Consider the following 16,266-nt stretch of genomic DNA (forward strand, 5'->3'; position numbering starts at 1 on the left):
AACCGTCCCAGAGCTGCCCCTCATGGAGAGGTGATCCTGCATGAGGAACACACATGGAGCCCCCAGCCTCAGTGTAATGATAGAGTAATGGGCTGAGCCCAGCTTTCAGCAGCAGGGTCTTGTCTGGGAGAAATATGGAGGGTACTGAAAAGGAGAGTGGCCTCGCTTTTGTCCCAACCATCACACACAACCAACAACGCCCCTCTCCCGGTAGTCATAAAACTCGGTGACCTTTCACCCCTCGGGAGCGGGCCAGTGTCCCGAGCGCCAGGCAGGCAGACCAGGCTTTTGTTTCGGACCATGGACCCCTACCCAGGGTGCTTTGGGGCAAGCACAAAGGGGCATGAGGTGGACAAAGAGAAGGGTGGTGGGCGGCAGAAACAGAGGGAGAAGGAAACAGGGAAAACAAAGCGCTCGGGAATGGGGAGTAATTACACAACGACAGAGGGGAAACCTCTGGAAACAATATGAGGGGGAGCAGGGGAGACAAGAGAGGGGAAGATGGTGGGAAAACACAAATCATGTTAGGATTTCTTACTCAGAGAATGAATTAGAAGTGTAAGTGTTTCAGGTTGCTCTAAACACCCTCTGTCATAACGGTATCCCTCCACACACACACACATTTATCACATGCTGCAGGGTGTTAGGGAACAGCTGCCACCTTCGCTCCCATTGGCCACTTCAGTTAAATGACAGAGGGGCCGGACCAGCGTGTGTGTGAGAGTATCTGAGGGTCTGTTTACAAAACAGCCACAGGCCTGCACTCTCCTGTCATGCAGTGATCGCTGCCTCTCACTTTCACTGCGGGTCGTCCACGTCACTCTCCTCCCATTGTTGACGAAGGGCTCACCTCATAGTAGTACTGCTGCAAGGAAAATGGAGGTAAGGTTGTTTTTGGTTTTGTTTCTTAGTCAGTATGCGTGTCAAGCAGTTTGTTGTTTGTTTGTTATTAGGCAGTCGATATCAAATGTTCCAGGTGCAGAGTTAAGGGCAATTTGTATCCATACTTAAAGCTAAACTGTTAGAAATATGTGTCTTCACAACGGCATTGATTTGTAGCATAAGAGTCAACATGACACAACAGTGTGAAGTGGCTGGCTGGTGTCATGTCAGTGAGGTTACTCTGGCTCGGGGGGGCTTCAGCAGGGAGAGACTGTAGTCGCGTGTTCACACAATACAATGTGAGATTCCACCATCTGTACTCTCACTGCTGCCAGACGGAAAGACTCTCCATGGCACCAACAGACTGTCATGACATTTCAGTTTTTTATATAATGGAACATTTTCAGAGAGGTCTCGACGGAGCTGTGCTAAAAATAGGTCAAATGACTCTTTCCTCACCGATTGCTCCCAATCAGTCAAATGGGGTGTGAGCAGGAATGATGTAGGTCAGCAGAGTGTGAGAGAGAGAAAATGAAAGCAGGACGAATACAACTGAAACAGGCTTCTAGCTTTATAGATTTTTGATAGATGTTGCACTATTTACAGCTGAGGCACGTATACTGAAGGCAGTTATTGATTTTACACATGTGCAGATTTTGACCAACTGCCCTCAGCTCTTATCTCAGGGTACCGGCCCTCGGGGTCTCCCCCTGTCTCTCTGACTGAGCTTCAGTTTAACAAGTCATGCAGAATACACACACAGACACACACACACACACACAATCATACGGGAATGGCAAACGCTGAGTCAGTGCTAGAGCCTTTCAGTCTGTGGGTACAAATTGTTTTCAAACTAAATATATGTTCGATTGTTTGAATTCTATTATTATATATGAACCCCAGGGAAATAACATCCCAGTTATTGATTGTTTTAATTAAACGTTGTTGGGTGAATGTGTTGGGGGGGTGTGGCAGATAATTCGGTTGATAAAGAGCGTGCTGATCAATGGCTGGCCCCTGAGAGAGGAGGCTACTCAATAGGTGGTTGGACAGTGTGAATCTTTAACCTTCAACTGGTGAAGGATTTAGGAGGGAAACTATTTGAATGGATTCTTTTCCATTAGGAAAGGAGTTTGAATAAGTCATTAACATTTTAAAAGGCCATTGGTTAGGGTCTTTTGTATTGACAACCCAAAGGGTAATTGTGTCAGGAATGTATTCCATTCCACTAAAAGTAAGACTTTGATAGGTAATAAAATATCTTAAATGTATCTTTTAAAAGAAAGAAAACGATTTGGGAAGCAGGGTTAAATGAATCTGTTAAAATGTTTTTTTTTAAAACATGAACCAAATTCTTTGAGCATGAATGTCATTCAGATCAGGATAGTAGAACCAAAGTATTTTATTTGTGGCTGGGACCTTCCATCTGTTCCCCTCTAATAAAATATAACATTTAGGATAATCATTTTACGTTTCACTGGGCCAAAATGTTTTATGTTTCATGTTATATTTATCATTGTCCAAACTAAAGGATGTCTTCATTTTGACATTGTTCTTCTCTGCTGCTGTCGTTGGATTATGTGTACAAGTTATGTCAATCTCACTGAATCTCTCTTCTGAATGGCACTAAAACCCAAAAGCATCTCTGAATCCAGGAGACATGTTAGTAGGAAAGAGAAGCTGGGGTTACAGCCCAAATATAAATACAATTCAACACATCTCAACTTAACACGTCCTTATCGCTCATCCCTGCCAGACAAACTGGAGGCAGTCCGCAGGTGTTCCTACATGAAACAGTAAGTGTGTATCATCTCTCTCTGTCCCCAGGTGATGCAGGTGGTGAGGGAGCAAATCACCAGGACCCTCTCCAGTAAGCCCACCTCCCTGGAGCTCTTCAAGAACAAAGTCAATGCCCTGAACTACAGCGAGATCCTCAAACTGCGGCAGACGGAGCGGCTGCACCAAGAGGAGACCCTCGCTCCCCCCGTACTGTGAGTAGCAGGATCTTTAAACATTAGAAACAATTCCCATGTTGGCACAATATTTGGATGCTCTGTTCCAAAAGCTTGGCCGGAGATCCAGCAGCTATTGGTTTTCCAAACATTAAAAAAAAAAGGGTTCAGATCCTGATTTCGATTGATTGTTAATATGTAGAAAAGTCCAGCCACACAGTGTCTGAACCAGCTCAGCTGCTCTGCTGATGACTGCAGGGAGTTTCCACCCCTATGGAAGCTGCTGTTTGTCACTAAACACTGCGTGTAGCAGAGTGATGCTGTCACACTGAATGTGGGGGGCAGAAGTTATTGTCCATGCTTTAAATCCCCTTAGGCTTTCCTAATCAATTAACAATGAAGACAAATGATTTTTCTGGCGATGTGTTTTATTTTTTATGTTATGTGTCTGGATTGGGTTTCCTTTGGTTAGGTTGTGAATGCTAACTAGGCATGGGAGAAAGGGACCTTTCAAGTCAGGGCTAAAATAATTGGGATTCACAATTATATCCCGATTATCATCAAAATATGCTTTAAACTATTGAAATAGCCAAATATAATCCGTTTGGTATACAGGTATTCAGGGAACCTTAGATTTTATTATGAAAGACATATTTGTATTGCATCTAAGATATGACCGATCTTTCTTTAGTAAAAAACAACCTGAGATTAGGTTATCATACATCATAACGCCAACCTTCTATTTACCATAATAAACGTATTGTGAGAGGTTTTTTTTGTAACAATCTGCGATTAAAAATGATATATATATTCTGCCATCTCTAATGTGTGTGTGTGTGTGTGTGTGTGTGTGTGTGTGTGTGTGTGTGTGTGTGTGTGTGTGTGTGTGTGTGTGTGTGTGTGTGTGTGTGTGTGTGTGTGTGTGTGTGTGTGTGTGTGTGTGTGTGTGTGTGTGTGTGTGTGTGTGTGTGTGTGACTATCCAGGGAGCTCAAAGAGCGCCTGAAGCCGGAACTGCTGGAGCTGATCCGCCAGCAGAGACTCAACAGGCTGTGTCAAGGAACCATGTTCAGGAAGATCAGCAACCGACGCAGGCAGGGTGAGAGGACACACACACACACACACACACCCTTACAAACAGCGTACAATGTGTATTTTTCTTCTAACCTCTTAGACTGTTTGCTTTTTCCTCAGATAAACTGTGGTACTGCCGCTTGTCGCCCAATCACAAAATGCTTCACTACGGGGATGTGGAGGAGGACACGGACAATCCACCAATAGAAACACTGCAAGAGAAGAGTGAGTTGAAGCTGGGCTGGGTGTTGCAGATGTTAAGATTCACATATGTTCTGTATCAAGACAAATCACACATCACATCCCTTTCCATTTGTTCCCTTCAGTTCCAGTGGCAGATATCAAAGGCTTGCTGACGGGAAAAGACTGTCCTCACATGAAGGAGAACAAAAGCAAACAGAACAAGGTGGGCAGCACTCCTCCTCTCAGTATGATGTACTGTATATCATCGATGCAGAGTGATCCCCTCATCTTTAAGACTCTTCTTTGGAAATTTGTATCTGACGGAAATGTTTTTCATGCTTTTCTGGTTATTACCCGTCCCCTTGTGTGTTATGTTGCTTTTTATGCATGTAAACGGTCTGCAGAGTCACAAACCCTCAAAGTACACCCTGTAGGGAGTAAAACTCTAACACAGAAAATACCTGTCTATGCTGCCCCAGAACGCCTCGTTGGAGATTTCTCTTTTTCCATTGCTCAAAGAGCCCAGTAATACAATTATCAAATCACCATTCTAATTCATTTTATGAGTTTAATTTAACTGATTTGTTAAACATTATTTAACTTGATATAACCGTATTTAATTGTGTTAATGCACATTATTTAATTTCATATTCTGTTCTTGTACATATCATATTTAATTTACGTGTATATAGACTTTAGCACATTTTGTATTTTTGTATTTTATTACATATGTTGCATTGTTGGAGGGGCTCAGGTCAGAACCATTTCATTGCCATTTCTATGCTGTAGCTATGAGCATATGCCAATAAAAACTTTGAATCTTGAATCTATTAACACCCTTTGTGTCCCTCGCTGCAGGAGGTGCTGGACCTGGCCTTTAGCCTCACATATGATGTAGAAGAGGACAGCCTTAACTTCATCGCCCCCTCCAGAACTGATGTGAGTGTTGTGGAGTATCTTCCTCTTTATCACAGTTAAATGTTTCTGTGTGCATGACGACAGTGATATTAAACCTCCCTGGCGTCCTCTCAGTTCTGCCTGTGGACAGATGGGCTGAGCGTGCTCCTGGGCCGGGAGATGAGCAGCGAGTCCACGCGCAGCGAGCTGGAGATCCTGCTCTCCATGGAGATCAAGCTCCGCCTCCTGGACCTGGAGAACGTTCCCATCCCCGACTGTGCGCCCGTCATCCCCAAACCGCCCAGCAACTACAACTTCTGCTACGACTTCAGCCAGACGGAGCAGTAGAGCAGGATGTGTGAATGTGTAAATATATATATATACTGTATATGTGTGTGTGTGTGTCTGAAATAAGAAGTGTGTGTTTGGTGAGAACCGACCTGTGCATCCGTGCACTTATTCCTATTACACAGATTTATAACATTAGGTTTATGTGGTCTTCTGCATCCAAGTGAAGAAAACCTGTGTTAACTGCTACCTTTTGCCTATTGACTGTATTTGCATTAATTCAACATATTTCCTCAGAAAAATGAAATCCTTCTTCTTCAGCCACTCAATTAATGGTACTATGATTTAGTTTTGTTATCATTTTATATCTCTAAATATATCTTAAACGATGTATGGTACATGGAATGCTCCTGTGTGCGAGGGTGGTTTTTATTGGTCGAGACGATAGACGCTGTGTCTCTAAATGCTGGCTGTGCTCATGTTTTTGAATGAGCAGGAATTTGGACAGTGCTTTTTCACGATGTGGTATACATTACTCATTTCCAACATAAGAAAGACAAGTACAGTATGTGTAGGTGTGGGACAATGTGTTGCTTAAATGGGTTTTGGTACGGTTCCCAGAAGCTGTGGATCCGAGATGATCTGTACGACTTTTATTAGATGTGTTATAGTGATGCAGATCTGCCTTAGGTACCATGCTGACTTAACATATCAAGTTTTACAAAGAGAGACACAAAGCTTATCAAACTATATCTGTATGATACAGAATACAATAAGTGTTCCTGTGTAGGATTTTTTTTAAATGTTGGATCAGATCCTGAAATGGAAAGATTTTATAAAAGGTACTAATATGATGGAGGCGACATGCCTATCACAATGTGCTGCACTCTGACTCAGCAACACTCAGTGGCTTCTCAATAACTGACACAGGTTTGTTTGTTTGTTTCGCACCATCACTTTTCCTCTGCAGTGCAAACTGGCACTCTGTAACAAATATCCACTTTGAATCACACACTTTGAAATAAACAGTTTGATTTATGAAAATAAAACAAGCATGTGTTTGTGTTTTAGTCATCGCATAATAGCCAACAGTTGACTACTATGCTGATAGTTTATTAAAAAAATGTTTATTTCTCATCTTTACAGTCTATAATTCCTCCTCGGGCATAGTGCAGCAGACAGTGTTACAACAGTACAACATTATACAACATAGCACACTATAAAGGGATGAACTGCTGGTAAGCTTTTAGTATCCAGTTATCACAGTTAATGTCCAGATTTTCATTAGAAAATAATAAAGACTTCATGCTTATTACCTCAGATAAACGGGCAGTTGTCAGAGTAACCTTAATACATTTAACTTTATTTTATATGGAGGCTGTAAGCACTGCTGACATGTTAAAGGTCCCATGTCATGCTTTTCCGGTTATTACCCGTCCCCTTGTGTGTTATGTTGCTTTTTATGCATGTAAACGGTGTGCAGAGTCAAAACCCTCAAAGTACACCCTGTAGGGAGTAAAACTCTGTCTGTGCTGCCCCAGAACGCCTCGTTGGAGATTTCTCTTTTTCCATTGTTTGCTTCCTGAGTATAGTAAAGTGACCACACCCAGGTCCAAATGGACCAATTCCAGCTACACACACACACACACACACACACACACACACACACACACACACACACACACACACACACACACACACACACACACACACACACACACACACACACACACACACACACACACACACACACACACACACACACACACACACACACACACACACACACACACACACACACACACACACACACACACACACACACACACACACACACCTTTTCACAGCCGCGGCTCCGCCTGGCTGTGAGTGTGTGTCTGTGTTTGTTTTCAGGCTGAATTCCGCGGTGTCTCGCAGACCCCACGCAGCAATCAGGAAACAACACCAGTAATCCAGCTCACACTGGCCGCTCCTCGAGCCTCAAAAGGCAGAGCAGCGAGCCCCGCAACGTCCCACCAACACGGCCCCCAGACCCCACGCAGCTTTGTCATTACTGGTGGCATATTCTGGTTGCTAACAAACGCCATTGTGACACAAACACACATCAGAGCACAGAGGGAGGGGGGGGGAGGAACTCCAACAAGCTGTGTAGGACAGAGAGTGAATACACATACTATACAGAGATGCTGTATGAGAAACCAATGTGAGTTTGGAACATTGAACAACGTGAATCTATTCTAGTAGACCTCAACAATGGAATTATGATCAGTAGAAATGACCATGACATGGGACCTTTAAGGAAAGCCATTTCAGAAGAGACCATCCTAAATAAGTTATTGGCCTTAATTCTGGTCTAAAAGTTGAAAATATTTAAGGACACCTATTTCACTTCATATCAATCTTTCCTCCTACTTTAGCAACACAGATACGTTATTTTAAGAAAGAATTATTCTCCTGTTTTGTTATAAATAAATGATCAAGAAAATGAAAAACACCTTACAGTGTGAGCTTTAAAAATACCTTCTTCAGCTGCTCAAAACAACATAAATGTGCTCATGTTAAGCAAAAGGAGCAATGTAAAGTGTAAGAATTTAAAATATGAAATATATAAATTACATTTTTATATAAAAAATGTGCTTTAAATCTCAACAAAATGATTTCTTATGGGATAGCTTTTATATATTTGTTCCTACCTTACCTTCAGCTATGCAAGTCTTTCTGAGTTACTTTTTACGATAACAGGACCTTGTTTCTGCAAGACAATTAAAACAAAAAGCAAAATATGATTTATTGTGAGCATATTTCCTTCAAACTGTGGCAGCTGCGTCTCAGTCTACAGGGTTTCTCTTGGTTTTAACAGATCCATGTAGAGGGAAGTATGTTTTCAGTCAGTTTTCTCCACCGTGTCTAGTTCTTTTTGACGCCACGCAGAGCAACAAATGTTAGTATTTCCACATTAGAGGTACCTCTCTCACACTGAAGACACACACACACACACACACACACACACACACACACACACACACACACACACACACACACACACACACACACACACACACACACACACACACACACACACACACACACACACACACACACACACACACACACACACACACACACACACACACACACACACACACACACACACACACACACACACACACACACACACACACACACACAGCTCTTGTGCAAATTGCTCAAATGTGCAAAACTCATGGAGCAGTCTTTGGTCAGCAGGTTTTTGTCTCTGAAAAAAGACAAGTGGTCTTCCAGGACATTCAGTCAGTCAGAATGTAAGGGATATATCAGCCCCACCTATGAATTTGTGGTGGACATTCTCCAAGAAGGGCAGCCTGGATTGAAGGAGGTCCACCGTTGTTGGGGAGATGTTTTTGCACCTTGAGATGTCGAGTGTTTGCAGACGGTCACAGTGCTGCAGCAGGAGGAACAGAGACCTGCAGGAGCAAAGGTCAAGAGATCAGGAAGCAATCCTTCAAAATACAAACTTCATATCTTCACTAAAGCCTGGTTTATCAATCAAGATAGAGACATCGGATGTTTGTCTAACTTCTCTTCAATATAATGGAACTAGATGGCCCTTGCGTGTGGTTCTCAAAGCGCCAAAACGTTTTGGGGTGTTTTTTTCAGAAACCATGACCCGGTTACTCAAAATAACCCACATACGTTGTTGTGAGCAGTTTCATTTAGGAACTATTTTCTCTCTACTAACCAAACTGTATCACCATCAGGAAGCGTGCATCTATTTAGACAGCTAACGTTAAAGCTCAGCTGAAGAAGACAACATTGACATGTGAGTAAATGCACCCAGAACACTCTGAAACCTAGAATACATACGTATATCATTTGATAAACAGAACTACAGGTAAAAGGAAAAATATCTGTTTTCAACATGAGGATGGAATGAGAATCAGAATACTGGAACTGCTACCTCCGCGACCCGACCACGGATAAGCGGGAGAAGATGGATGGATGGATGGAGAATCAGAATACCTTTAATCGTCCCACAGAGGGGACATTTGCATCAAGAAAAGAGCCAAAGGAAGCTTAATATTATCCAAGGAGCATGCATTAAAAAATATTAAAGATACAAAATAAAGATTACACAATTTGCAAAGTACACATCCAGTATTAGTTCTGAGATATACCAGTCAGGTACATATTGCACAGTTATTAACGGCATATGTATATATATTGCACATATTGCACATCATTGGTATTGCAATTGGACTGTCTTATTATTTAAGGGGAAACAGACACACATAGAGTTTGGTGCCGCTCACCTGTCAGTGATGTTGCTGCAGCCGGAGAGGTAGAGGTGCTGCAGCCGGTGGAGGTACGGTGCAGCTTGAGCCACTCCGCGGTCGCTGATGCCAGGGCAGTGGCTCAGGGCCAGGCTGGTGAGGCTGCGGCAGTGGCAGGCCACCGAGGCCAAGCTGGCGTCCGTGATCTCCGGCAGCATGGAGAGCGACAGGCGACGCAGGTCTGGGTAACGCAGCACCTGAGGAGAGGAGAGACAGTATTATCTCCTGCATTCCTGCACCAAACTAAAACCTTTGGCTCTCCTCCGCCCCCCACCTGGGTGATGCTGCTGTCGGTGAGCTTGGGGCAGGCGGAGAGGTCCAGCTCCTGCAACCTGTTCAGAGCTAACAGAGACGCTCCAGCTTGCTGCTTGAACTGCTGCAGGTCATTCTGCGTCACCAGCTTGGGTTTCTCCTCAAAGGGTAAACGCGGAGGCTGGAAGAAACCCATGTTGCCGAAAGTCCGGGTGAATCTCGGACCCTTTTCTGCCTGTTGAGAAAAAACAATTAAAAAGGCATAGTTTGGAAAATGTAAAGTGTAATTTAATGATTGAGACATTTTGGAGAAGCTAACCGTATATAAACCCACAATTTTCTAACATGTACTTCTTACCGTCTCCTGGTCAGGCTCACATTTGGTTGCTTCCACCATCCCCAGCAGACCCCAATCTGTGATTTCTTTACACAAGCCCAGCCGCAGAACCACCAGCCCCTGCAGGTAAGTGGCTATAGCTCGCACAGACAGGTCAGTCACATTAACACACAATGTCAAGTCCAGCTCACGGAGGGTATTCCCCAGAAGCTGTGTGAGAGAGAAAACTGCAAAATCCTGAAGACAGAGACAGAGATAACATTATTTGTAAATGACAGACTTACATGTTAAAACACAGAGAAATACAGCCTCATGCTGTCACTGCCCACTGACTGACCCGTATGTAGGTGCAGCTCTTGAGGCTCAGTGTGTCCAGCTGTGCTCGGGCAGTGGTGCATCCTGTCAGGCCTTTCACTATCTCTGTCCCGCTGACGTGCAGACACTCAGACAGGTCCAGACTCCTCAGGGAGGACACTGACAGTAATTCAGCGAGGCCTGTGCCGACACAAAATTATCTCTTTGTAAAAGATTTTCCAACAGACGAAATTCTAGGGTAGTTGATGTGCATGGAGGCTTAGCTGAGGGGAAAACAGTTTGTAGAGCAACCATATTTTCACACCTAACTCAGCAAATACGGACTTATTTAGTCTTATAAATACTTATCATACATTTTTACATTGAAATAACAAATCAATTTAATTGTTGTTAACAGAAAGGAACGTAAACGTATTTGTATTTTTCTGTTAATATGTAAGAATATTTTCTTCCTTGACTATTAGTGAGTTTATTCCTGGTAAAAAATACATAATTTACACCTTTTTCAGTGATCCTCCAGTCGCGGGACAGAGAGAGCTGTGTCAGTGCCTTCAGGCCCTGAGCTACGGCGTCCACAGACCTGCTGGTCAGCTCCGTGCAGGCACTGATGTCCAGCCTCTGGAGGCTCGGCTGGTGCTTCACCAGAACTTCCATTGAGTAATCAGTCAGCTCCTTACAGCCGTGCAGACGCAGTTCCTCTAAGACCAAATCTGGAACCTGAAACAGAAGGAATATAAAGTGTTAAAAAATTATTACAAAAAGGTGTTATCTATGAGGCGAAGCTGTTAAAACGTTTTATTGTCAAAGAATGTAAGGACCACTCAAGTAATAGAGAAGCTGCAGCAGGGCCTGGAGGTAATCCCACCTGTGCAACAGTGCGTAGTGAATCGGGTGTGATGGAGGTTCTGCTGAGGTCCAAAGCTACGAGAGTCCATCTCTGCTCCGTTACCAACCTCTTCAAGTTCCTCAGTGACAGCAGTGCTGACGAATCCTTAACAGCCCCTGCTGGGCACCCTTGATACGGGTCGAACTCAAAGGCGATATGGCAGCCGGCCAGCGAGAGGCGGCGTAGGCCAGGGGTACAGCTGGTGAGCCGGTTGAAGGTGAGGTCGGAGAGGTAGCGCAGGTCGGACAGGTCCAGCTCCTCCAGACCAGACAGAGCTGACCTCACCTGGAACAACAAGATGGAGTTTGACCTGAAAGCCTTACTACGTTTACAATTAGTAATGAAAGGTTACATTTATCAACTTTTACTGAGGGGAAACACCCATCTGTTAGTCACCCTGATTGCAATTATAATCACTGCAGATGTTCTTATTCCTCAGCGCACTACTCTCTACAGAGAGACTAACACTAGCAGAGCTACACAGGCCAAAATGTAGGAGAAATCAAAACCTAATACTGCTTCAAAGACAGAGAGCAGAAAAAAATCCACAAAAAAGGTTTAGTTTGCTGACTCACATATTTTATACAAAATAAATTACTTTATTTGCTATTTGTTATTAAACATAATATAATTGTATTAGTTTATAATTTAGTATACTTAAACATGTGATTTAAAGTAGCTTAACCACAAAAACATGTCAGTAATTCCACTAGATTAAAAAGCTAACATGGCAGTAGCTGTAATTTAGCTAAGCTAGCTTTAGCAGAAGCTAGGTTGGGGATTTATCTTCACCATGACAACATTTAGCATGTGTCTTATTTAGCTATGTGGAATAAAACACTGAGATACCAAGATGTTGGTTATTCAAAATATTTGTTTTTATTAATGTGATTAGATTAAGGTTTAGCTAAGGCTAGCAGTGGCTAGCTGCTGTATCTTTGCTACAGAGGGTTCAGTCAGTGCAGATTCCAAATTGGCTGCAATATTTACATGTCATTTTCATCTTCACACCACAGGGCTTTTCTTCTATTGGTAAACTTTCTTCTTCCATGTACAGTAAATAGGTTGGTTAACTGACTAACACTGCATGCCAGATGGTGCTGCCACACTTCCTCTACACAGTGTAGTTTCATGGGGGCTGGATAGTGACCTACATTCTGCAGTAAATAACCATTCCATTTAATTAACCAGTAAGTAAGTAAAGCTGGGCAATGTAGCACTAAAACTAAGCAATGTAATAACATAAAGAGATGCTTGGTCAAGATTGTGCAGCAGAAAGATGTGAAAACAACACAACTGCGGGTGGCAACTGACATGAAGTCCTGAATATTTGCCAAGGGATGTGTAAGAAAATAACAAATGAGGAAATATTAGTTACTGAATTATTCTTAATAAAGCAATCAATACTAGATCATGGACATTCTTGAGACCAGACTGCAAAATAATATGTTAAATAATCAGCATCGAAACATAAGCTCAACTCTGATATCAACTCTAAATAAAGTGGTACAACCCAATAGTTTATCTCTTCCTTCTTCCCCCTCGATACGGGTCGAATCAAAGGCGATATGGCAGCGAGAGGCGGCGGGGCGAGGCTTCTTCTTACATATTTGATTAGCTTGACTTTAAACTAATGCATCATTACTTCATTAAAGCCTTACTGTTGCTGTATACGTTTGGGTCCCCCTAAAAAAAAGGCAAACGGACAGGGTTCGAATCCAACCCACAGCCCTTAGCCACATTTAATTTCCTTCTGTCTTCCTTCATTTCTCTTTAGCTGTTTTATCAAATATAGGCCAAAGCACAGACACATTTTACAGAAAAAAAGAATGCCACATTTAGAGAATAGAGTATATAATACCTGGTGTCTGTGCTCCTCTCTGGAGAGGAAAGCCCCAGACATGAAGAGGCTGTCCAGACCCCTGAGGTCCAGCCTGCGGAGGGAGGTGAGGCGGGGGAGGAGGCTCAGCAGAGAGGCCTCTGTTATACTGCTGCCGGGCAGGGCCAAGCTCTCCAGCTTAGAGCCCAAACACAAACCCACCTGAAGGGGGGGGAAAGGCAAAGACAATCACATAAGAAAGAAAAAAGAAACAGGTTGGGGCTTTGGAACGAAGAGACAAGCGTGGCAAGAGAACAGAGTTGAATTTACTATCTGCTGGATAGGACCTTTTTATGGGAGTTTGATGGGTAATCAAAATGATTAGAGTGATACAATGCAAACACTCAAGATAAAGCAGGTTTAAAATCATATTTCTGGCTGACTGCAATGTGAGCCTTTGAGCATTTTTAGCCAGATGATGTGCAGGATGAATACAATCCAAACAACTTTGGTTTGCTCAGTCTTTTTTTAAATGGCTCTCACATAAGCCCTCGAGGTAGGGAAAATGTCTGGACCTACGACAAATCGTGTGATCATTTTAAGTGAAAATACAACGCTAGTGCTATCAGGGTTCACATGACAACAGCAATAAAGTTCCCAAAACAAAAGCTACTGTTTTAGTAGAGAAGGATGACTTGTCTTAACACATCCTATTAGAAATACTCAGCAATTATATATTTCATCCATCCAAATCTGCTCCCAATTATTCTCCTTTGGCCTTAGTCACAGTGACTCCACCCAATTGTTGGGTCATTTTGAACCCTCCAGTAACGCATCTTGGCCCGTGGTCATCTTGTCTATTTTCAACTACAAATGTGACAAGAGGATAGAGTAAAGTAAAAACTGAATGCCAAAAAAAATCTACTTTACTGCAAATGGGACCTTAATTTATTAATGGTCATCAGGATGTAATAAAGAACACTTGAAACTAACAATTGAAGCCATCAAAATGTTACCGAGTCAATAAAGGAAGCTAGAAGAAGGGTCATTCTCTCATAGACTTCTATACAACCAGATACATTGCTTCCTGCTAAGTATTAGAAAGTATGCAGGTTAAGGAACTTCCACTTTTTGGATTCGGGGGACATTTTCTCTTGACCATTAAGAGCGACTTATTTTCGGTTAATACGGAAGCTGCAGGTGTTCTTCAGTTAACACCTGCACACATACTAACGAGTAAAGACTTTTTTAATCATGTGAGCATACTGTACCTCCTGGAGCAGTGACCTGGACATGCTGAACCCATCGAGCTGTTTGATAATCAGACTGCAGCGGGACTTCCTGCCCAGACCCTTGATCAGCTCCAGGGACGAGGCTGAAGCCGGGAAGCTGAAGGTGAGGTTCTTCTGCACAGAGAGAAACAGAGAAGAGGCATGGAGTTTACTTTGCCCCAAAGCTTTACACACTCATGAGTCATGCAGATCCTTCTACAGTCACTTTTCAAATAGTTAACACCCTGTTTTTTAAGAATGTACAATACCGATTCATCACACTTTATTCCCTGAAGCTAATTACCTGAAAGTGGAAGTCTTGACTGGCGTAGTACCAGCTGCGGCAGACCAGCGAGGCATCCTTCCTGTCTGAAGCGTGAAGAAAGCTCTGGATGTAAACTATGATCTGAGGACAGGAATACAACGTTAGATTACATTCAAATGTGTTAATGCTGGAAGAGGAAATCCACCCCAGGGTCACCCGACAGTATGTATTCCCTCAAAAGACAGCATATTGCATGACTGAATGACATAATGTCATTTGACAAGAATAGCAATGTCATAACACGTCCTAATCCACCAGCAAAGGACTTCTGCTCTACTGAGACCCGGGAATTGACTTATGGCCTCTGCCAGGGACAGGGCACTGAGGCCTTTATTACAAAACCCCATGCATACAGCCTGTTTGAGTGAGGTTCTGTGAAAATGTAAACCTTGGCTTGTTGGGAGCCAGCAAAGCACATTTTCTGTCATTTCAACATAGCAGATATTTCACATGTATGTTCTTTATAGGGACATGAGAGTCATAACTATATTATATTAAAATTCTAGAAGTGTATGATCATTTTAGCCTTTTAAATCAGCATTTTAACCCGTATCCCTTGGAGGGGCCATTGGGACTTCCTTTTTCTTCATTGTATTTTCATACTTCAGAAAACAATAGACAAACGTGACAGACAGTTACATTATATAAAACCTGTTAAAAGCATACAGACTTCCTTCATTATTACATTTATGTATTTGTATATTACAGATTGACAATACAAAATAATGACATTTTCTTTTTTGAGATATTTTCGTGATATATTCCTTGAACCCCAGTTCTTAAATGAAGTAAAATATAATAATTCATACATTAAAACCTTTTTTTATTCTGAGATTCAGCCTAGCATAAACTGTTATGAATGTTTAAATAAACAGAAGAGTCTGTTGCATCTTCTTATTTATGTCTACTAGTACATGAACTCACCTCCAGAGGTAGCTCAGGTGTTGCTATAATGTCCTCCCCATTGCAGTCTTCCATCTCAGCTTCTCCTCTGTTAGTATAAACAAGTCCGCACCATCACGAGGGGCTCAGTTGGCTCTCACTGATGCTAGCTAGCTGCAAAAGTAATTACCAATGCTAGCGTTTATGCTAATAGCTCATGCGTATATTATAAACCGTTAAATGTATCCGGAAACTGAGCAGTAATATTACCAGATCAATGGAAGCCAACAGAGGTATGTGTTGCATGCTGGCATGTCACTAAGCTACTTTATCCTGCACTGTACAACATTTCCGTAGGCGGTCTGACTGGGATCAGCTGAGCGAGGGAAAACACTGACGTCAGAGGGGGCGGGGCCTTGTGGGTATAATGAGTTTAGCTCTCCTTTAGCTGACCTTTTCACCTCCATAAAGTCAGTTAGTCAGTATGTTTTGACCTAGATAAATGGCACTGGAGTTTCCACTGTGGTCGTTCTGAAACCGTTTAATGGCACATCATTGCAAATCAATTAATAAT

At 42.6% G+C, this 16,266-nt stretch overlaps 2 protein-coding genes across 2 annotated transcripts in view; one reads left to right on the forward strand and one right to left on the reverse strand.

Annotated features, from left to right (window-relative positions):
• Positions 1–6,409, forward strand: part of elmo3 (engulfment and cell motility 3) — a 24,184-nt gene extending 17,775 nt beyond the window's left edge. Inside the window, exons 16-21 of the mRNA XM_079682017.1 lie at positions 2,710–2,873; positions 3,819–3,931; positions 4,027–4,131; positions 4,233–4,312; positions 4,948–5,028; positions 5,122–6,409. Of these exons, the coding sequence (XP_079538143.1) occupies positions 2,710–2,873; positions 3,819–3,931; positions 4,027–4,131; positions 4,233–4,312; positions 4,948–5,028; positions 5,122–5,334 (756 nt within the window). The 3' untranslated portion in view covers positions 5,335–6,409. The remainder of the gene's footprint in view (positions 1–2,709; positions 2,874–3,818; positions 3,932–4,026; positions 4,132–4,232; positions 4,313–4,947; positions 5,029–5,121) is intronic.
• fbxl9 (F-box and leucine rich repeat protein) lies at positions 6,334–16,063 on the reverse strand. The gene is made up of 12 exons (XM_079682018.1): positions 15,735–16,063; positions 14,790–14,891; positions 14,486–14,620; positions 13,257–13,436; positions 11,375–11,680; positions 11,010–11,226; positions 10,532–10,689; positions 10,216–10,431; positions 9,880–10,092; positions 9,585–9,802; positions 8,599–8,738; positions 6,334–8,026 (listed from the first exon to the last, which is right to left on the reverse strand). Exons 1-12 carry the CDS (start codon positions 15,786–15,788, stop codon positions 7,998–8,000), a joined length of 1,968 nt encoding a protein of 655 aa, XP_079538144.1. The 5' UTR covers positions 15,789–16,063; the 3' UTR covers positions 6,334–7,997.
• Positions 16,064–16,266: the final 203 nt, after the last annotated feature.

Source organism: Notothenia rossii, assembly GCF_949606895.1.
Source record: "Notothenia rossii genome assembly, chromosome: 5".
Taxonomy (NCBI): Eukaryota; Metazoa; Chordata; class Actinopteri; order Perciformes; family Nototheniidae; genus Notothenia; species Notothenia rossii.

Coding starts and splice junctions, on each gene's coding strand:
- fbxl9 (XM_079682018.1), bottom strand. CDS start 15,788: ATGGAAGACTGCAATGGGGAGGACATTATAGCAACACCTGAGCTACCT. Junction 10,690..11,009: donor CTGGAGGATCACTGAAAAAG/GTGTAAATTATG, acceptor GTGTCGGCACAG/GCCTCGCTGAATTACTGTCA. Junction 8,739..9,584: donor TGCAGCAACATCACTGACAG/GTGAGCGGCACC, acceptor TTGCTCCTGCAG/GTCTCTGTTCCTCCTGCTGC.